Raw genomic sequence first — 22486 nt, 5'->3', positions numbered from 1 at the left:
GGTTAATAAGCCCACAGGGCTGTGGGGCTCAAGTGACCTAAATGAGGAAATGCTTTGTAAAACAGTTAAACTCCTGGGAAAATTCACTGTGCTTATTTCGCAAATGTTTATTTAGCAAGTATTAGGTTTCTCCATTTAGTGATAGGACATTTATCTGACATAAAATGGAACAAGGGGTTTATCACAAGGTGTGTGTTGCTTTTGGAAATGCCAGCAGGCAAACAGCACAGTCCCCTTCTGAAATTACTACTCACTATGAGGAAGAAAGGAAGAAAGGAAGGAAAGGAAGAAAGGCAGGTAAGAAAGAAGGAAGGAAGGAAGGAAGGAGGGAAGGAGGGAAGAAGTAAAGGAGGGAGGGAAGGAGGAAGAAGAAAAGGAAGAGGAGGGAATGAATACTAAACTACATTAACCAGAAATATTTGATCTCCCAGGAAGAGTAAGGCATTTACAGTGGCACTACAAGCGGAAGCTGTAGTTTGTTGCAGCTTATGGTGGAAGAATCTGGTTGTGTCCAGACCCAGCTCAATGCCTTACCCACAAACACCACTGCTTTCTTCCCTATGGGAGGCCCGAAAAGGCCCTTCCGTCGTCGATCCAGCTTGGACATGATGATATCCTGGGTCTGATTGGCTGAGGTTCTGGCAGAGAAATTGAGGCAGTTGGGTAGGTACATATTCTTGGGAAGGTGGAGAAGGAAGTTGTTGGTGATGGCTGACTTGCCAGTGCCTGTGGGGCCCACAAACAGCGTTGGAATCTCATGGTCTAAGTAGGTTTTCAAGAAGAAGGACTGCCGGGCTGTCTCCATTGTGGGGATGATGAGTTCTGAGACCTGTACCACACAGACATGGGAGAGTCTTTGTCCTGGGCCCAGGAAGCTGGGGGTCTTGGCGTTTAAGAGACCTAGGTTTACATTCTAGCTCCATCCCTTACTATCTTTATGACCTTAGGCGAGTCTTTAACCTCTCCACAGGCCTCAGTTTCTTCATCTGTAAAATGGGGATAATAATGGCACCTAATTCACAGAGGTGGCTTGAGGATTAAAGAAGATCATGCATGTAAAGTTAGGCATTACCGTCTGTGTGTTGTAGATGAGAAGACTGAGGTCGAGAGCCTTTCTGCAACTTGCCCAAGTAACACAGTAAGTAAGTGAAAATGCAGAGAGTTGAATCCCAGCTTGTGTGATTCCAAAGTCTACAGTCTTCACTACTGAATGGTCATATTACAAACAGTTATGCTAAGGATAGGTCCATAGCTGCTCTGCTCCTAGAGCATTGCTCTGAACCAGCTTGTCTCCCTTGTCCCAGGTGAGGTCGACTTCCCCTATGCCATCGTCACTGCCTGGCTCAGAGGGTGTAAATGTGATCCTGAATCCCCATGATCTGTGCTTGTTTCTGATTTGTTTTTTACAACACTTACATCCTTGGTTAAAAGACCCACCCCTACTAATCCCATGCCTTTTCCAATATGGGGATTGTATTAATACGTACTCTTCCTGGTATTCAGGTCCCAGTTGGACTCTTAAGGCCTGGTCTCAGGCTCCTGGAATCCCTATTTGGACAGGACACCTGACCTTGGTTTGGATTCTCTGAGCTTGAACCCTTTCATCAGCCATTTGGCTACATTTGGTCCCTCTGTGGGTGAAGGGGAAGAGGCAGGAAAATTATATCATACACTGAAGTCTCCTTCCATGTCTAGGCTGAAAGGGACTAGAACTTGGGGCCACTGTGTTGTACAACCACAACACAGTACCATTCACACTATAGATCATGTCAATGGCACCTCCTAAAGCAAAACTGGACCATGATGCAAATGGCATCACCTAGGTCTGTGCAACATGGCGGCCCCATATATACTGGTAGACAAAGGCTCAGCTTCTTTCTGCAAGTAATTTGATCAAAGGAAAAGAAACAGATGAGACAAGGGAATTAAAGTTAAGAAGAAGAGAAGTAACAGGTGCTTAACTATGGGTGTTTTGCCTGTATTACCCCCTACAGTCTTCCCAGTAACCTTCTAAGGCAGGTATGTAATAACACAGATGAAATAATGGAAGCTCAAAGAAACTGGCTAACTTATCCAAAGCCATATAGCCAGCAAGTGATGCTGAATGCAGACCTAGATTCAAGATGCCCATTTTGCTACCAAGACTGGGAAGTTAAAGCAAGTTGGGTTTCATAGATGTTTATTTTCAGGAACTAGGACAATTGTTTGACAAGGGAAAAATCTCCAGAACTGAAGATATTTTCTTCATTTGACTCTTTTACTTGAATTAATTCAGCAAGATTGTAAATCCCTGGAGCTCAAGTGACTAAGCTCTTTTTGGAGAATTAAAGTTTAGGACCTCAGTGCTGGGGGTTGCTTTACAACACTCAGCCCCCAAGGTGTGTCCTGAAGTCAGCACACATTCACCCTGCCTGACACATCCTTACACATACAGCTGTGGTCCTGCTTGGTGTCTGATTTGGCTGTCAATATCTGTACTTTGTCCACCACCTACCACTCCACGCAGGGCCTGAACAATCTCCAGTCACTTCAGAAAGATAAACTATGCCCACTAGATTCTACTAACAGGGACATAAAAGCTCTCTGAAAAGATATTCCACAAGGATTGAAAAGAGCAGGAGTTGTAGGTGAATAATTTTCCAATCAGAAAACTTATTAATTAGAACCTACTTTTCAGAGAATTCTGATCAAGAAAATCTTTCTCTGAGGATTCGAAGAATCCTTTTTTGCTGAGATCACTGAGAAGCACACTGATGACTCTCTGGTATTATTATTACTATTATTATTATTATTTGAGACAGAGTTTCGCTCTTGTCCCCCAGGCTGAAGTGCAATGGCGCAATCTCGGCTCACTGAAACCTCTGCCTCTGGAGTTCAAGCAATTCTCCTGCCTCAGCCTCCCAAGTAGCTGGGATTATAGGCGTGTGCCACCACGCCCAGCTAATTTTGTATTTTTAGTAGAGATGGGGTTTCACCATGTTGGCCAGGCTGGTCTTGCACTCCTGACTTCAGGTGATACTCCTGCCCCGGCCTCCCAAAGTGCTGGGATTACAGGTGTGAGCCACCATGCCTGGCCAGTACCTGGTATTATTGATAATGACAATAATCAGAATAGCAACAAACACTGATGTAACCCCTAGTGTGTGCCATGTGTTCATGTATAACACCTCCAACCTCTGCAACCATAAATGTTCCCCGCACCGCCATTTTTTGGGTGAGTAAATTGAAGCTGAGAAAGGATGCTGTGTCTCTCTGATTCTAAAGCCCATATTTTTGAAGGTCCAGTGCAGCTCATGTTTAAATATTTTTCTAAAGAAAGCTCTTAAAACTCCTTGCAAAGACTTAATTCTTCCACCTGAGAGAATATTTGGATAATGCTGGAAACCAAAGTTCCATGGCCAATGCTTCTCTTTATACCTTTGCACCAGCTGGAATTTTTTCCTCCTCTTTGGTGATATACTGTGTCCACATTTCCCAATGTCCACCAGCTTGTTTGATGAAATAAAAATCATAGATGCTTCCTGGACCCAAAGAAACAAAACAGATCATTAGCACATGAAGGCTTTACTTGTCTCCCATATTTGAGGATTTTAAGTCCCTCAGTTATCAGCATCTGAAAATGTGTAACTACCAGTACTGGCATAGTTGTGGTGAAACTTATACATTGCTGGAAAGTGTATAAACTGAAACAACACTTTTTTTTTTTTTTGAGACGGAGTCTCGCTGTGCTCCCAGGCTGGAGTGCAGTGGCGTGATCTCGGCTCACTGCAAGCTCCGCCTCCCGGGTTCACGCCATTCTCCCGCCTCAGCCTCCCAAGTAGCTGAGACTACAGGCGCCCGCCACCACGCCCGGCTAGTTTTTTGTATTTTTAGTAGAGACGGGGTTTCACCATGTTAGCCAGGACAGTCTCGATCTCCTGACCTCGTGATCCACCCGCCTCGGCCTCCCAAAGTGCTGGGATTACAGGCTTGAGCCACCGCGCCCGGCCTGAAACAACACTTTTTAAAGAGTAGTGACTTTATTATTTGTATAAAAATGATAGGTGCTAATTATGCAAATTATTAAATTAGTTTTCATAATGTAAACAGCAAGTATTAAAAGAGAACAAGGCCAGGCACAGTGGCTCACGCCTATAATCCCAGCACTTTGGGAGGCTGAGGTGGGTGAATCACCTGAAGTCAGGAGTTCAAGACCAGCCTGGCCAACATGGTGAAACCCCATCTCTACTAAAAATACAAAAAAATTTGCTGGGCATGGTGGCATGTGCCTGTAGTCCCAGCTACTTGGGAGGCTGAGGCAGGAGGATCATTCAAACCCAGGAGGCAGAGTTTGCAGTGAGCCGAGATTGTGTCACTGCACTCCAGCCTGGGCTATAGAGCAAGACTCTGTCTCAAAAATAAATAAATAAATATATATATATATATATATATATATATATATATAATTTAAAAACAGAACAGAAAAAGAAGACAATAAATTAGTCAAAATCCCATATCCAGAGATAATTTTTGATGGCAATCCTTCTAGCCCTCTTTCTAGACACACAAACAAACTGAAGATGGAAGGACAGATAGATGAAAGAAAGGATTTTATAAGAAGGGGATTCATTGGACATATACTATTTAAAAATAACTATGTTAAAGTTAATTTTACCTAAATCTAGCAAAAGAAAAGGAGATTGAAGTGTAACTGAAGGACCTGCTGACTTTCAGATACACTTTTTTTCACTACAAGAGACACTGGGTCCTAAAATGTATTTCACAATTTTAAGTCATAAAGGGATTAAAGTCATTATGCTTTAAAAATCATTTAATGTCATTTGGTTATTGTATTTTAACTTTTTATTGTGAAAAAAATAAAAAAAGAAAGGAGAATAGTATAATAAACCATCATGTATGTATTATCCAGCCTCAACATGATCATTTTGCCGTTCTTGTCTCATCCATTTCACTACCTCCAACCAGCACCATACTCATTTTCCTTTATTCTCTCTTCCTTCCTTCTTTCTTTCTTTTTTCTCTTTTTTTTTTTTTTTTTTTTGAGATGGAGTCTCACTCTGTTGCCAGGCTAGAGTGCAGTGACGTGATCTCGGCTCACTGCAACCTCCGCCTCCCGAGTTCAAGCAATTCTCCTGCCTCAAGTTCCCCAGTAGCTGGGATTACAGGTACTCGCCATCACGCCCTGCTAATTTTTGCATTATTAGTAGACACAGGGTTTTGACACATTGGCCAACCTGGTCTCAAACTCCTGACCTCAGGTGATCCACCTGACTTGGCCTCCCAAAGTGCTAGGATTACAAGTGTGAGCCACCGTACCCAGTCCTCCCCATCTCTTTCTTTCCTTCTCTCTCTCTCTCCCTCCATCCTTCCTTTCTCCTCTTCCCTCATCTCTCTCCCTTCCCCTTCCCTTCTTCCTTCTTCAGAGTGTTTTAAGGCAAATCCTGATATCACACCATTTCAAATGTGAATACACACGATTCAAGTTTAGACCAATTTCATTGATTCCTTTGTGAACTGTGAGGTGATTAACTCTTTCTTCCACCTCCCCTTCTCTGGTTCCTTTTGTTGTCATTGACACTATAACTTTCACTTTGTCAGGGTTCATATTCATTTATATTTTATTCTGCAACCATAATTTCCCCATTCCTTAGTCTTATGTTTGTATTTCAATAAATTCACTGCTCAAACTTTTAAGTAGATGCAATGGTCAGGACTTTTAACACAGACTACTTAAGAATTCTTTGTTTTAATTCATCTCTTAGCTAACTAATTTTCTTCCTCTTTCTTTCTCTCTTGCCTTTCTTTCTCTTTCTTCCTTCTTTCTCTTCTTTCTTTCCTTTTTTTCTTTCTTTTCTTTGTTTCTTCTTTCTTTCTCTTTCTCTCTCTCTCCCTCCCTCTCTCCCTTTCTTTCTCCTTCTGTATTTCCTTCCTTCCTTCCTTCCTTCCTTCTTTCCTCTCTTTTTCTTTCATTCTTTCTCTCTTTTTCTCTTTCTTTTTTGAGACAGGGTCTCACTCGTTGCCCAGGTCAAAGTGTGCAGTGGTGCAATCACAGTTCACTACAGCCTCAACCTCCTGGGCTCAAGCAATCTTCTCACAGCCTCCTGAGTAGGTGGGACCACAGGCACACGCCACCACACCCAGCAAATTATTTTATTTTTTGTAGAGATACGGTCTTGCTATGTTGCCCAGGCTGGTCTCAAACTCCTGAGCTCAAGCAATCTGCCTGCCTTGGCCCCCTAAAGTGCTAGTATTACAGGCATAAGCCACCATGCCCAGCCTAATTTTTTTTGTTTTTTTCCAAGAAGGGGCTTATAGGTGCTCAACTCTCTCAGCTTGTATGTGTTTGAGAATGACCGCCTGCTGCTTTTGTATTTTTAACAGTGACTTAGCTGAGAGTAATATGTCATATTTTCTTGCCTTCAAAGGCGTGCAGATATTGCTCTATTCTGTGTGTGTGTGTGTTTTAAATTGCTGTGCAGAAACTGAGGCCCATCAGATATTTACCCTGGAAGTCCAATAACTTAATTATGTTATATTTTCTGGTCAATTATTATGTATCAGTTTTTCTTGGAGCATAGCATACTCTTACAATTGGTAGAAACAATTGTTCATTTTAGGAGAAGTTTCTGCATCTGTATCTTTGTATATATTATTTATACTATTGATTGGAGTTCTTGAGGAACTAGCATTATTTGGTCTCCATATCAATTGTATTGTCTCTAATTGCGTCAATGTTTTTCTCTTTTCTTCTGTTGTAAGTGTAATTATCTCAAACCTTATTTCTAAGCCATATATTTGATGTCTAGCCTTGTATACTTTAGTTCTTGCTTGTTCTAATTCACTTATTAGATCATTAATGGCATTATTTTATTCCCAGTCTGTTTCTCTGACTCTTCAGTTCCTCTATTTCTCTAATTTAGTAGTTGTATCACTTCATCTACAAACTTTCTACAGCTTTATTGAAATGTAATTTATATATCATATAATCCAACTAGTTCAAGTGTACAGTTCAATTATACTTTTAGCGTACCAAAACCACACGTATATGTAAATATATTAATATTCACAGAGTTGTGAAACCATTACCACAATCAATTTTAGAACTTTTCATTACATTGGATAGAAACCCCACACCTCTTAGCTGTCACCTGCCAAATCCCTCCCCCACCCACTTCGTACCCTGGCAACCACTAATGTACTTTCTGTCTCTATAAATTTACCTATTCTGCCTATATAAAGGGAATCATATAATATGTGTTCTTTTGCAACTGGCTTCTTTCACTTAAAAAAGTATGTGAGTGTGTGTGTGCATGTATTTGAGACCGGGCCTAGCTGTCACCCAGGCTGGAGGGTCTGTGGCACCATCTTGCTCACTGCAACCTCAACTTCCTAGATTCAAGTGATCTTCCCGCCCCAGCCTCTCAAGTAGCTGGGACGACAGGCATGCACCACCACGTCTGGCTAATTTTTGTATTTTTCTGTAGAGACGGGTTTTTGCTGTGTTGCCCAGGCTGGTCTTGAACTTAGCTCAAGTGATCTGCCCACAACTATATTGTTTAACTTCTGAGTTAAATTAAATTGGATTGTGTTTAACTTTGGAGGAATGGTCACAGGCTCTTTTTCAAAGCTACTGCACCATTTTACATTCCCATTATTGTAGATGAGAGTTCTGATTTTCCTGCATCCTCACCAATACTTGTTGTTTTTCATCTTTTTAATTATACCCATCCTAGTTGTTGCAAAGTAGTATCTCATTGTGGTTTTAATTTGCATTTCCCTGATGGCTAATAACATTGAGCATCTTGTCATGGGCTTATTGGCCCTTTGTATATCTTTTTTTTTTTTTTTTTTTTTGAGACAGGGTCTCACTCTGTCACTCAGGCTGGAGTGCAGTGGTACAATCTTGGCCACTGCAACCCCTGCCTTCTGGGCTCAGGTGATCCTCCTGTCTCTGTCTCCCAAGTAGCTGGGACTACAGGCAGGCACACACCATCATGCTTAGCTAATTTTTGTATTTTTTGTAGAGATGGGGTTTAGTCATGTTGCCCAGGCTGGTCTCAAACTCCAGGGCTCAAGTGATTTCCCCATCTCAACTTCCCAAAAGCATCAGCCCCAACGTGCCTGGCCTGTATGTCTTCTGTAAATAACTGTCTATTCAGATATTTTGCTCATTTTTAATTGGGTTATTTGTCTTTTTATTATTGAATTATGATAACTCTTTATATATTCTAAATTTGAGTCCTTTATAAGATATATAATTTGTAAGAAATTTCACCCATTCTGTGGGATTTTTCATTTGATGTTTTCCTTTGAAGCACGAAAGTTTTTAATTTTAATGATGTTCAGTTTATCTATTTTTTCTTTTGTCACTTGTGCTTTTGTTGTCTTAAGACATCATTGCCTACTCCAAAATCATAAAAATGTGCATCTATGTTTTCTTCTAAGAGTTTTATAGTTTTAGCTTTTACATTTAAGTCTTTGATCTATTTTGAGTTAATTTTTCACTATAGTGTGAGGCAGAACTACAAATTCAGTCTTTTACATGTATAATTCAGTTGTTCCAGTACAATTTGTTGAAAAGATCATTCTTTTCCTATTTAATCATCTTGGCACCATTGTCAAAAATCAAGTCACCATAAATGCAAGAGTTTTCCTTCTGGACTCTCAATTATATTCAATTAATCTATATTTCTGTTCTTTTGCCAGTATAACATACTATTCATTTATGAACTTTAAAAAGTTAAACTTCTATTACTACAAAATTGTTTCAACAGAAATATTTTCTGGCTCTTGGTTCGTGTTTTCTGTTAAACATTCTCTCTCTCTCTCTCTCTGATATGTGCATGATTGCCTTACCATTCTGCTCTGATATAATTGGGTAAATTCTTCTTGACATTTTTCCCAACATTATCTGGGGACAGTTTATCTTATCTACAGTGTTGGCCACTATTCAAGGAATGGTGTGTGGCTTTCTTTCCTATAGCCTTAATCTATAGGGTTGGGTAAAGGGAAAGGCTCAGTTACCCTTTCTGGAAAGTCTGAGCACTGTACCCTCTCTCTGAAATCTGTCTACATTTCCTGAACCATGGATCCATCTCACTCCTATCCTAGCTAGTGATTTGCCCCACTCCTGTAGGATTCAGCTCATGTCCCCACGCAGCACAGGGTCCTGGAAGATGCAAAACCTGGTGGTTTTTCCCATCCCTACTAAGGTCCTCCAGCATCACACAGGGGCTTCCATGATAGAGAGTTTCTCTTAGACCTTTTGTGCAGCTGCCTAGCCATCATCATAGTCCTCTTTCCTCTCCATTGGTGATTTCCAACAAGAACTCTTAGAATGTTGTCAACTGACCTGCTTTCCTCTCCCTGTCACTCTTAGCAAGATAGCGGGGTGGCAGGTTCTGGGTTGGGAGATACGCCAGACCAGAATCTTGTTTTCTCTCCTTATTCACTACTTCACAATGTTTGTAGAATTAAGTTGTAATTCATTCTTTGGTTATTGCTGAGGACTTTTTAGGATTAAAAAATGTTTGTTGTTGCTGATTTCATTAGGTATTTTAAAAGTGAGCTTCTGTTGTTCTACGTCACTCTGCAGCCTTACCTAGAAGTCAATCTGGTGCAACACTTTTAGAAAGCAATCTGGCACAATGCTTACAGAGCTACAAGAATGTTCTCTAAGTCAGAAATCCCATTTCTGGGAATTTATCATAAGGAAATAATTCACAATGAAAATAATCTGTATACATGAGTATGCAACACCATCTGTGATAGCAAAGAAATAACTTACATATCCTACATTAGGAGACAAGTAAAATTAGCTCTTATAAGATGGATGGAATATTCTTTGGTCATTAAAATGATAGTTGCAAAAGCTAAGTATTAGCATAGAAAATGCTTTTAAGAAACAATGCTAGATAAAAATAGACTATAGAGTGAAATATATACCATTATGGTAACTCTGTAAAGAGATGAAATCAGGCAGACAAGCAAGGAAACAGATTTTTTGAAAACTGAAATGACCGCAATAAGGTGGTATGAACAAAGAGATACTTATTGATAATTTTTATTTAATAGAATAGAATTGCTTTTACAATAAAAAGGAGACACTAAAGGACTGAATAAGTAAAATATTTTTCCCTCTTCCTTTGCTGATGTTGAGCTAGAGCTAATTTGTGGCTTGATTTGGGAACATTTGGGCTAATGAGAAAAGATTTGGCCGGGCATGGTGGCTTATGCCTATAATTCCAGCACTTTGGGAGGCCGAGGTGGATGAATCACTTGAGTCTGGGAGTTGGAGAACAGGCTGAGTAACATGGCAAAATCCTGTCTTTACAAAAAATACAAAAATTAGCCAGGCATCGTGGCATGTGCCTATAGTCCCGGCTACTTGGGAGGCTGAGGTGGGATCACCCGGGCCTGGGGCACCAAGACTGCAGTGAGCCATGATGAGCCATGACCACGCCACTGCACTCCAGCCTGGACAACAGAATGAGGCTCTGTCTCAAAAGAAAAGAAAAGAAAGAAAAGAAAAAAAAAAGAAAAGAAAAGACAGGAGAGGTGAGGAGAGGAGAGGAGAGAAGAGAAGAGGAAGAGAAGAGAAGGGGAAGAGAAGAGAGAAAAGAGACGGGGAAGAGAAGAGAGAGAAAAGGAGAAGAGAAGAAGAGAAGAGAAGAGGAAGAGAAGAGAGAGAAGAGACGGGGAAGAGAAGAGAGAGAAAAGAAGAGAAGAGAAGAGGAAGAGAAGAGAGAGAAGAGAAGAGAAAGAAGAGGAGAAAAGAAGAGAAGTGAAGAGAAGAGAAGAGAAAAGATTTCACTAGTAAAAGTAGATTTACCAGCTGTGCGACCTTGGCTAAGTTTACCATTTGCACATCTGTAAAATGGGCCTGATTTTATGTCAAGCTCGGAAAAGCACTAGGGAGAGTGAGTGAGATATGCGTGTCAAACATCTAGCATAGCTCTGGGCACACAGAAGGCACTTGGTAATATTTAGCTCTAGCTCGCCTTGGTTTTCATCAGAGTAATGGCTCCTGTTCTCTTTGTGTTGTGATTATAACTTAAACTCTGATTTGGGTGCAAGAGTAGAAAGAGGAGAATAGCAGAAATCCAGGAATGGATTGGTAATGAATTGGTAAATGACTTCTATCCCCTCTACCCCAGCTCTGCTTTCCTCTCCTGCACTTGGGAAAACAAGGCAAACTTTTCAACTGGGCAGTGAGTGACTTTTCAAAGGTCACACAATGAGTGGGTGAATAAAGAGAAATTCAGCACTTTCTGGACAAACGGTTCCCTGGGTTGACAAACAAAGATCCATGTCAGACAATATGAGCCCAACATTGACAGAACCCCACAAGGGTCTGCTTGCTTTCCTTAGTGTATGCTTCCCAGTGTAGTTCCTCCAGCACTTATTTGAGAGATCCATTTATGCCATGCCTTGTGTATCATGAAAATCCTAGAAAACAATATTCCCATGAAGTCAGAGAAGGCCTTCCTGGAGCACTCAGCATTCGAATTTTAATCGTGGGCCCTCATGCATAGGCTAGAAAGGCATTTTAAGCTTTTGAATATGGGTATAAGAAAGGACAGGGTCTTGCTATGTTGCCCAGGCTAGTCTCAAACTCCCAGGCTCAAGCAATCCATCCAACTCGGCCTCCTGTGTAGTTGGGATTACAGGCATGAACCACCCTCCTTGGCAAAAACCTGTTTTTTTGTTTTGTTTTGTTTTGTTTTAAATAAGCTGCTGCAAAAGAAGATATACACAAAGGAAGTCAGTTTGCAGGACATGATGAAAATTATGGTTTGTTTTATGCTGCATCTGCTGGGTAGGGCATAGAGGTAGGAGATGAGGCCATGGTTGTGGACAGGAGATATTATAAGGGAAAATTATCTAGAAACTGAGTGGGAGCTGTGCACATCACATCATTGGCTCTCTAGCTGCAGAAGGAAAGGAAAGAGGTCATCACAAAATGATCTGAAAGTGAGGTCAAGGGCAATTCATCTACCATCTCTGCAGACACAGCATGAACAGATTGATCTTGAAGGATAAGGAAGGCAGAAAACAACATGTGGAGCCTGTGAAAAAAAATTGTAAAATGTAAAAAAAAAAAAAAAATGCAAAGGAACGTCATATGGAGATTAACCTGAAGAATTTATCTCTGAACTCTTTTTTTTTTTTTTTTTTTTTTTTGGGACAGGATCTCACCGTATCAGCCAGGCTGGAGTGCAGTGGTCATGCATGGCTGTAGGTGCATCACAGCTCACTGCAGCCTCAAACTCCTGGGCTCAAGTGATCCTCCTGCCTCAGCCTCCCAAGTAGCTGAGAATAAGGTATGTGTGCCATCATACCTGGCTAATTTGTTTTGTATTTTTTGTAGAGACAGGGTTTTACAATGTTGCCCAGGATGGTCTCAAACTCCTGGGCTCAAGCAATCCACCTGCCTCCGCTTCCCAAAGTACTGGGATTACAGGGGTGAGCCACTGTGCCAGGCTGAAACTTGTTTTTTGCAGCACTTGAAGCCAAATTTCAGGAAAACTCTTTGGTATCTTCCATAAGGTGCAGAAAGACCTAACTTTAAGTGAAGCAGGAACCGAAAGCAACAAAGGAGAAACAAGCTAAGATGAAAAGGCAAGATGAGATAAAAAGTGAGATGGACGCCCTAAGAGATGATGATGATAACAGCAACAAAATTGCTCACGTTTATTTAACATTTCCTATATATCGTGCTTTATTCAAAGTATTTTTACATGTATTAACTCATTTAATCCTTACTATTATTATTGCCCCATTTTATAATTGAGGGAACTAAGGAGGATAAATAAGTTGCTCAAAGTCACCCCAGCAGTAAGTGTTGGAGTCAGGGTCTGAACTCTGACAGTTTCACTCCATGGCCTGTACTTTCCCACCCTTGCAATAACAAAGCCTGGCACAGGAACAAAAGATACAAAGGCAGAATTAAAATCATTCAAGGCTGTACAAAGAATAATTGAAGTTGTGGGTGGCTGATATCAAAATGAAAAGTGCACCTCAAAAGACCAAAACCCCAAGACAAGAAAAAAGGAGATGATGGTTATGGGAGCCAGAGAATAAAATTTTTCCTTGCTGACAGAAAGGATGCATCATATTCCAGGCAAAATAAACAAAAGGGGACACAGTCTGTTAAAAACAAAACAGAAACAAAACCTACCAAAACATTAAATAAAGAACATATGAAAAACAAACTACCACTTTATATATAATTCAACCTCACTTCTAATTTAAAAAAGAAGAAATTTAAATTAGATACTATTTTCACTTTTCAAATGTAAACAGAATGCCAAAATACATGAGGCAAAACTGATAGAACTTCAAGGAGAAATAGACAAATCCAATATCATAGCTGGATACTTCAACAACCCCTGTCAATCAGTAATTGGCAGATAACAGTTAGAAAATAAGTAGGAATATAGTGAAACCGAAGAGCACCCTCACCAATTAACAGGGTCGAATTGACATTTATTACTGTATCCAACAACACAAGACTACATATTTTCTTAAGCTCTCATGAAACATTCACCAAGATAGAACACATCCTGGGCAATAAAACACTTTTTAATTTTTTTAAGGCAGGGTTTCACTCTCTTACTCTGTCACCCAGGCTGGAGTGCAGTGGGATGATTATAGCTCACCGCAGCCTCCAACTCCTAGGCTGACGCAATCATCCCGCCTCAGCCTCCTGAGTAGCTGGGACGACAGGTGTTCGCTACCACACCCAGCTAATTTTCGTTGTTTGTTCTTGTAAAGACAGGACTTTGACATGTTGCCCAGGCTGGTCTCAAACTCCTGTGCTAAAGTGATCCTCCATCTTGGCCTCCTAAAGTGCTGGGATTACAGGTATGAGCCACCGTGTAAAAAGAAAGACCTAAAATCAATAATCTAAGCATTCATCTTAGGAAACTAGAGAGAGTAAATTAAATAAAAGGAAGCAGAACAGAAGAAATAAAAATAATTGCAGAAATCATGAAACTGACAATAGGAAATTAATAGATAAAATTAACAAAAGCTGCATCTTTGAAGGATTAATAAAATTGACAGGCTGGGCACAGTGGGTCACACCTGTAATCCCAGAACTTTAGGAAGCTGAGACGGGTAGATCACTTGAGTCCAGGAGTTTGAGACCAGCCTGGGCAGATCCCATCTGTTAAAAAAAAAAAAAAATTGACAAACCTTTAGACAGGTTAACCAAGAAAAAAAGAGAAGATAGCACTAATATCAAGAATGAGGCTGGGCACGGTGGCTCACGCCTGTAATCCCAGCACTTTGGAAGGCCAAGGTGGGTGGATCACCTGAGGTCAGGAGTTTGAGACTAGCCTGACCAACATGGAAAAACCCATCTCTACTAAAAATACAAAATTAGCCAGGCGTGGTAGCACATGACTTTAATACCAGCTACTTGGGAGGCTGAGGCAGGAGAATCACTTGAACCTGGGAGGATGAGGTTACAGTGAGCCAAGATCATGCCATTGCACTCCAGCCTGGGCAACAAGAGCAAAACTCCATCTCAAAAAAAAAAAAAAAAAAAAAGAAAGAGAAAGAAAGGCCATCAGTACTGATTCTATGGACATTAAGAAGATAATAAAGGAATATTATGAACAACTTTACAGCAACAAATTTGATAAATAAAATAAACTAATTCCTTGAAAGACATGATTTACATGATTCACATAAGGAGAAATAGATAATTTGAATAGGCTTTTATACATTAAAGAAATTTAATCAACAATTAACAACCTTCCAAGAGAGAAAGTGCCAGGCCAAGATGGGTTCACTGGTGAATTCTATCAAACATTTAATGAAGAAATGATACAAATTCTCTACAATCTCTTACAGAAAATAGAAGCAGAGGACACACTTTATAATTCATGCTATGAGGCCAGCATTACGCTAATACCAAAGCCAGGTAAAGACATTATAAGACAGGAAGTTACAGACAAGTATCTGTCATCAACATAGATGCAAAAATCTTCAACAAAATATTAGCAAATCAAATCCAACAACATATGAAAAGTATTACACACCATAATCAAGTGGTATTTATTCCACTTGATTATTCCAGGTATATAAGGCTGGCTCAACATTTGAAAATCAAGTAATGTAATTCATTGCATTAACAGGCTAAAGAAGGAAAATCATATCATCACATTAATAGATTCAGAAAAAGCATTTGACAAAATCCAACATCAACTCATGACAAAGACTCTCAGTAAACTAGGAACAGAGAGAACTCCTCAACTTGATAAAGAATATCAACAAAAAACCTTCAGCCAAACATCACACTTAATGGCCAAGAACTAGAAGCTTTCCTCCTAAGACTGGGAACAAGATAAGGAAGCCCTTTTTCATTAATTCTGTTCAGTATCACACTGGAAGTCCTAGCTAATGGAATAAGACAAGAAAAGGAAATAAAATATTGGGAGAGAAGAAATAAAACTGTCTGTCAATGGCATAATTATGTAAAAAAAAATCCCAAAGAATCCACAAAAAAACTTGGAACTTATAAGTGATTGTAGCAAGATGGCTGGATATGAGATAAATATACAAAAGTCAATTGCTTTTCTATATACAGGCAATGAACAAGTGGAATTTGAAATGAAAACACAATACCATTTACATTAACTCCAAAAAAGAAGGAACTACTTAGGTATAAATTTAACAAAAAATATACAAGATCTATATGAGGAAAACTATAAAACTCTAGCCAAAGAAATAAAAAAGTCTAAATAAATAGATAATCCATGTTTATTAATAGAAAGACCCCAAATTATTAAGAAATCTGTTCTTCTTGACTTGGTCTAGGTAAACACAGGCTTAACATTATCCAGCAATAGCATGTCTATGTGTTTACTGAATGAATTAATGGAAAAGTTATGTTCACAAAAGGTCTTTACATAAATGTTTATAACTGCTTTATTTATAAGTACCAAAAATTGTAATAAACCAAAATGTCCTTTAATGGGTGGATGGATAAACATACGTACAATGAAATATTATTAAGTGATAAAGAAGCAATCTAACAAAGAACAAAAATCCATGTAGGAACCTCAACTGCATATTGCTAAGTGAAATAAGGCAGTCTAAAAATTTCACATACTGTATGATTCCAAGAATATCATGTCTTGGAAAAGTCAAAACTATAGAGACAGTAAAAAGATCAGTGGTTGCCTGGGGATCAGGGAAGGAAGGGAGGATGAAGAGGTGGAGCACAGGATTTTTTGGGTTGTGTGAAGCTATCCTGCATGGTTCTGTAATGGTGAATATGTGACATTTACATCTTTGTCAAAACCCATAGGACATACAACACAAGAATGAACCTTAATGTAGACTATGAACTTTGTTCATAATAATTTAGCAATATTGGTTCATCAATTGTAACTATAATACCACAGTACTGCAAGATGTTAATGAGAGAACTGTGTTTGCGTGGGTGAGGAGAAGTGGCATATGGAAACTCTGTATTTTCTGCAACACTTTTCTATAAATTTAAAACTAAAGTCTATTAAAACTTTTTTAAAGGAGAAGAAAGTTAAAATGCAATATGATTTTCATATTTCAAATTGCTTGACTTTCTGTTTTGTTTTGTTTTGTTTTTTGAGATGGAGTCTTGCTCTGTCGCCCAGGCTGGATTGCAGTGGTGTGATATCTCAGCTCACTGCAACCTCTGCCTCCCAGGTTCAAGCAAATCTCCTGCCTCAGCCTCCCAAGTAGTTGGGACTACAGGTGCCCACGATCAAGTCCAGCTAATTTTTGTATTTTTAGTAGAGACGGTGTTTCACCATGTTGGCCAGGCTGGTCTTAAAATACTGGCCTCAAGTGATCCGCCTGCCTCAGCCTCCCAGAAGTGCTGAGATTACAGATGTGAGCCACTGTGCCTGGCCGAGATATGATTTTCATATTTCAAATTGCTTGAGATTTTGAAAAGATAATACTCAGTGAGGCATAAGGGAAGTTTAGCAACCAAAAGCTTTAAAATGTTACCGACCTCTTGACTCAGCAATTTTATTTTAGGAAATCATCATGAGGAAATAACATGAATTAAGCAAATATGTAGCCACTAGAATGTTGTTAATGATAGGAAAAACTAGGAGATAAAAGTACAGAATGATTTTATATTTTAAAAACAAACCTGGAGATACATACATGCATAAGAAAATGTCTAATTGTCATCAAAATGTTAATCGTGGTTGTCTTTTTATCACATATTTTTATTGTACATTTTTTTCTGAAAAAATAAGAATGAACTTCATACCCACCATGATGGCTATTATCAGTAAAACATACAGAGAAAATACAAGAACTGGTGAGGATGTGGAGGTATCAGAACTTCTGTGTATCGCTGGTGGGCATGTACAATATTGCAGCCTCTATGGAAAACATTACAGCAGTTCCTCAAAAAATTAAACATGGTATTAACATATGATCCAGATTTTCACTTCTTAGTATAAACACCAAAGATAGCAGAGACTCAAAAGACAGTATTCGTACACCCATGTTCATAGCAGTTTTACTTGCCATAGCCAAAAGATGGAAGCAACTCAAGGGTCCACTGACAGATGAATGGATAAACAAAACGTGGTGTGTACATGAAACGGAATATATTCAGCCTTAAAAAGAAAGGAAATTCTGACACATGCTACAACATGGATGAACGCCGAAGACATTATGCTAAGTAAAATAAGCCAGTCACAGGAAGACAAATACCGTATGATTCCTCTTACATGCAGTACCCAGGGCAGTCAAATTTATGGTGACAGAAAGTAGAATGATTATTTCCAGGGTAGGGGTGGAGAAGGAGCATTGGGGCAGGTACTGTTTAATGAGAACAGTTATGGTTAGGGAAGGTGGAAAACGTCTTGGAGATGGAGGGAGGTGATGGTTGCCCAACAATGTGAATGTATTTAATGCCACTGATTTGAACAATTAAAAATGGTCAAAATGGTAAATTTGGTGTTATGTGTATTTTACTACGACAATAAAATAAGCAAAATCATCCAAACCAAAAACTCAATGAATGCACGACAATCTGATTAATGGATTGGTACAGAGACAGAGCCTCCATGGGGTTCATCTTGCGAAAGGAGCATGTCTTGGGCCCCCAAAATCATTAAGCTAAAAGGAAAAGTCAAGCAGGGAATCGCTTAGGGCAAACCTGCCTCCCATTCTATTCAAAATCACCCTTCTGCTCACTGAGATAAAAGCTTATCTGATTGCCTCTTTTGGAGAGGCTAATCAGAAACTCAAAAGAATGCAACCATTTCTCTCTTATCTACCTATGTCTTGGAAGTCTCCACCCAGCTTCAAGTTGTCCTGCCTTTCCAGATGGCACCAATGTTCACCTTACATATGTTGATTGATGTCTCATGTCTCCCTAAAATGTATAAAACTGTGCTCTGACTACCTCGGGCGCATGTTGTCAGGGCCTCCTGAGCTGTGTCAAAGGCGTGCATCCTCAACCTTGGCGAAATAAACTTTCTGAATTAACTGAGACCTGTCTCAGAATTTTGGGGTTCACAACCTGACAGATGGCCATGTGTCACATGAAGCATGCAAGCTGTGCAGAGAAAGAGTATGTGGCAGGCGGTAATAGTATCTACTTGCTCATTCATTATTTCATTATTATGAAAAAAAATTCAAACATACAGAAACATGGAAGACATTGTACAGTGAACATTTGTATACTCACCTTCTAGATTTTACCATTAGCTTTTTGTTTGTTTTAGTACATACCTGGTCATCCCTCTATCCTTCCTTTAATCTATCTTTTTTACAAAAAAAATTCAAAATTAATTGTTAAGCATCTACACACTTTCTCATAAATACTTCGGCGTGCTTATCACTACCTAGTGTTCAGTATTTATTTATATATTTTTTCCTTTGACATAAGTCTTACAATGACATGCACACATCCTAAGCCCACATTTACTAAGTTTTGGCAAATACACATATTTGTGTAATCCAGGTCGCTCTTAAGATATGCAACATTAGTGTTTCCCCTGGAAGTTCTCTCGTGGCCCTTGATACACGTTTTTTTTTTTTTTACAATTGCAAAAAGTAAAGCTATTTGGTAAGTATTTATAGTATGATCTTTTTGTTCTAGGAATACAGAAAAAACTGAAAGAAAACATAGTGATATTTCTGGAGCGTGGGATTACCATTGATCTTAATTTTGTTCTATTCCTTTCTCTGTATTTTCTAAATTTTATATAATGTCTTACTTGGGTGGTAGAAAAACAAAACAAAAGCTACTTAGAAGAAGCATCTTCCTTGTAAGAAATGATGCCACACACATAAGAATATTTATAGTCACTAAATGATCAGTTTGAAGACAGTGTATGTAGCAAAATTGGAAACATTTCAATATGATATTAAAATATAACTGCAGGCCGGGTGCAGTGGCTCATGCCTGTAATCCCAGCACTTTGGGAGGCCGAGGCAGGTGGATCACTTAAGGTCAAGAGTTTGAGACCAGCCTGGCCAATGTGGCGAAACCCCATCTCTACTAAAAATACAAAAATTAGCCTGGCATGGTGGTGCATGCCTGTAATCCCAGCTACTTGGGAAGCTGAGACAGGAGAATCTCTTGAACCTGGGAGGCGGAAGTTGCAGCGAGCCAAGATCGTACCACTACACTCCAGCAGGGGCAAGAGAGCGAGACTCCATCTCAAAAATAAACAAACAAACAAAAAACTATAATGACAAAATTAAAAGAAATATTAATACCGTAAGTACCCTATATGAAAGTATGTCAACACACAACAGAAATAGAAAGGAATAAGAAAAACACAAGGGTCTATATTTCTCATTTTGTTTTGGTGATGGAATTATAGGTAATTTTTGCAAAAATAAAACAGTCATATCATCTTTTTCTAAATTAAAAAAGTGGTTAAGTATCCCATAAAACCCTGACTTCAGGACCACCCATGGGCCAACTCCTTTTTTTTTTTGAGACAGAGTCCAGTTGTGTTGCTCAGGCTGGAGTGCAGTGGCATGATCTCAGCTCACTGCAACCTCTACCTCCCTGACTCAAGCAATCCTCCTGCCTCAGCCTCCTGAATAGCTGGGATTACAGGCGCATGCCACCATGCCTGACTAATTTTGTTTGTATTTTTAATAGAGACGGGGTTTCACGATGTTGGCCAGGCTGGCCTTGAACTGCTGACCTCAAGCGATCTGCCTACCTCGGCCTCCCAAAGTGCTGGGATTGCCAGTGTGAGCCACCATGCCCAGCCAATGATGATATTTTAATTCTGTCATTCCTTATACATTTATTAGCCACCATGCCTGGCCTTCCTTGGCTTTTGTAAAGGGCTTACCTGTCTGCACATTCTGGTTGCATTTAGAACACGTAATTCAAACTACTATACTAGAACATAACAAACGGGTTCTAAATTACCTCTTTCTGGAAAGGTGTTGTTTTTGGTAAGTTTGACGCTTTTGGGCCTTGGGTGGTTATCATCCATGCCCATGATCAGGTTGCGGAAAAACACATCAAATTTCTTTCTGCTGTCTGCATTGATGGTGCCAGCCACGGTCCACACCAAGGAAAAGAGAAACAGTCCTTGGAGCCAGAGAAAGATTTGTTGACTTGACAGGCCTTCACCTAATTCCATTTCCTCCTCTTCTACTGCCCTGATTTCATCTATAAGTGAGAAAAGCGAATCTCAGGACAGAGTGCAGAATGCCACAGATATAAGGGCTGTGAACTGGTTGGCTTTGCCTTTGAAGGGTCTGGGCCAGAGGGGCGACTGATACTGGCAGAGTGCCTATCACCTACCAGATCATTTATCACATGCATTTTTTTTTTTTTTTTGAAACAGGGTCTCACTCTGTCTCCCAGGTTGGAGTACAGCGGTGCAGTCACAGCTCACTGTAGTCTCGACCTCCCGGGCTCAAGTGATCCTCCCTCCTCAGCCTCCTGAGTAGCTGGGACCACAGGCACTAGCCACCACATCTGGCTAATTTTTGTATTTTTTTGTAGAGATGGGGTTTCGCCAGGTTGCCCAGGCTGGTCTCGAACTCCTGAGCTCAAGCAATCCACCCACCTTGGCCTCTCAAAATGCTGGGATTACAGGCGTGACCAATATTTTTATTTATATATATAATTTTTAAATATATATATACCGCTATATAAAATATATATAATATATATAAATATATATAATATACATAAATATATAGACTACATATAAATATATATATATATATTATTTTTTTGAGCTGGAATCTAGCTCTGTCGCCCATACTCAAGTGCAGTGGCACGATCTCGGCTCACTGCAACCTCCGCCTCCCGGGTACAAGTGATTCTCCTGCCTCAGCCTCCTGAGTAGCTGGGATTACAGGGGCCCGCCACCATGCCCAACTAATTTTTGTATTTTTAGTAGAGACGGGGTTTCACTGTGTTGTTGGCCAGGCTGGTCTCGAACTCCTGACCTCATGATCCACCCACCTCAACTTCCCAAAGTGCTGGAATTACAAGCGTGAGCCACCGTGCCCAGCCTTTGCTGCAATATATATATATATATTTTTTTTAGTTGAGACTTTTTTGTATTTTTTAGTAGAGACGAGGTTTCACCGTATTCACCAGGATGGTCTCGATCTCCTGACCTCGTGATCCGCCCGTCTCGGCCTCCCAAAGTGCTGGGATTACAGGCTTGAGCCACCGCGCCCGGCCTGCTGCAATATTTTTATTGCGGTAAAATACCTGATGTATAATTTACCATCTAACCATTTTTTAGTGTATAGTTCAGTGGTATTAAGTGCATTCATATTGCTGTGCAACCATCACCACCATCTACATCCAGAACTGGATATAGAAGCTCTTTGCCCATTAAACAATAACTTCCCCCTCCATCCTCCCTCATCCCTCTTGCAATCAGAACTCTCCTTTCTGTCTTTTTAAATTTGGCTACTCTACGTACATTATAGAGGTAGAATTGCACAGTCATTTTGTGACTGGCTTATTTTCTTAGTATAATGGCTTTAGTGTTCATCCAAGCTATAGCATGCATCAGAATTTATTTCCTTTTTAAGGCTAAATAGTAGTTCATTGCAAAATTACAACACATTTTGCTTATTTGTTCATCCATCAGTAGACACATGGGTTGTTTTCACCATTTGACTATTGTGAACAAAAGTTCTATGAACATGGTTATACAAATATCTGATCGAGTCTCTGCTTTCAATTCTTTTGGGTTTATATCCAGAGGTGAAAGTACTGGATCAATAAGTCTACATTTACTTTTTTGTGTTTTTTTGGATATTAATCTCTTATCAGAGAGGAGGTAAGATGGGGGTCCCGCAATGTTCATCTCCCTCTAGGATATCCCTGTGAGGTAAAAAGGGCAGGAATTACTACTCTCATTATGTGAATGAGGAGCTTAGACTGAGGAACGATGGGGTAATTTGCACTAGAATGCCCCCCAAAAATCAATATTAGACAAAGACTAAACACATGGAT

The 22486-nt window shown here is 39.7% G+C and overlaps 1 protein-coding gene across 1 annotated transcript in view; it reads right to left on the bottom strand.

The window, feature by feature from the left end:
• The window catches only part of DNAH3 (dynein axonemal heavy chain 3), a 205329-nt gene that overhangs the window by 61115 nt on the left and 121728 nt on the right, over positions 1–22486 (bottom strand). The window contains exons 41-43 of the mRNA XM_025369846.1: positions 20423–20668; positions 3418–3521; positions 535–829 (exon numbers count right to left, since the gene is read on the bottom strand). Coding sequence (XP_025225631.1) covers positions 535–829; positions 3418–3521; positions 20423–20668 — 645 coding nt within the window. The remainder of the gene's footprint in view (positions 1–534; positions 830–3417; positions 3522–20422; positions 20669–22486) is intronic.

The sequence above is a fragment of the Theropithecus gelada genome, chromosome 20 (assembly GCF_003255815.1).
Source record: "Theropithecus gelada isolate Dixy chromosome 20, Tgel_1.0, whole genome shotgun sequence".
NCBI classification, from domain to species: Eukaryota; Metazoa; Chordata; class Mammalia; order Primates; family Cercopithecidae; genus Theropithecus; species Theropithecus gelada.
Note: the sequence above shows the minus strand (reverse complement) of the source record. Positions and strands in the feature narration are given on the sequence as shown.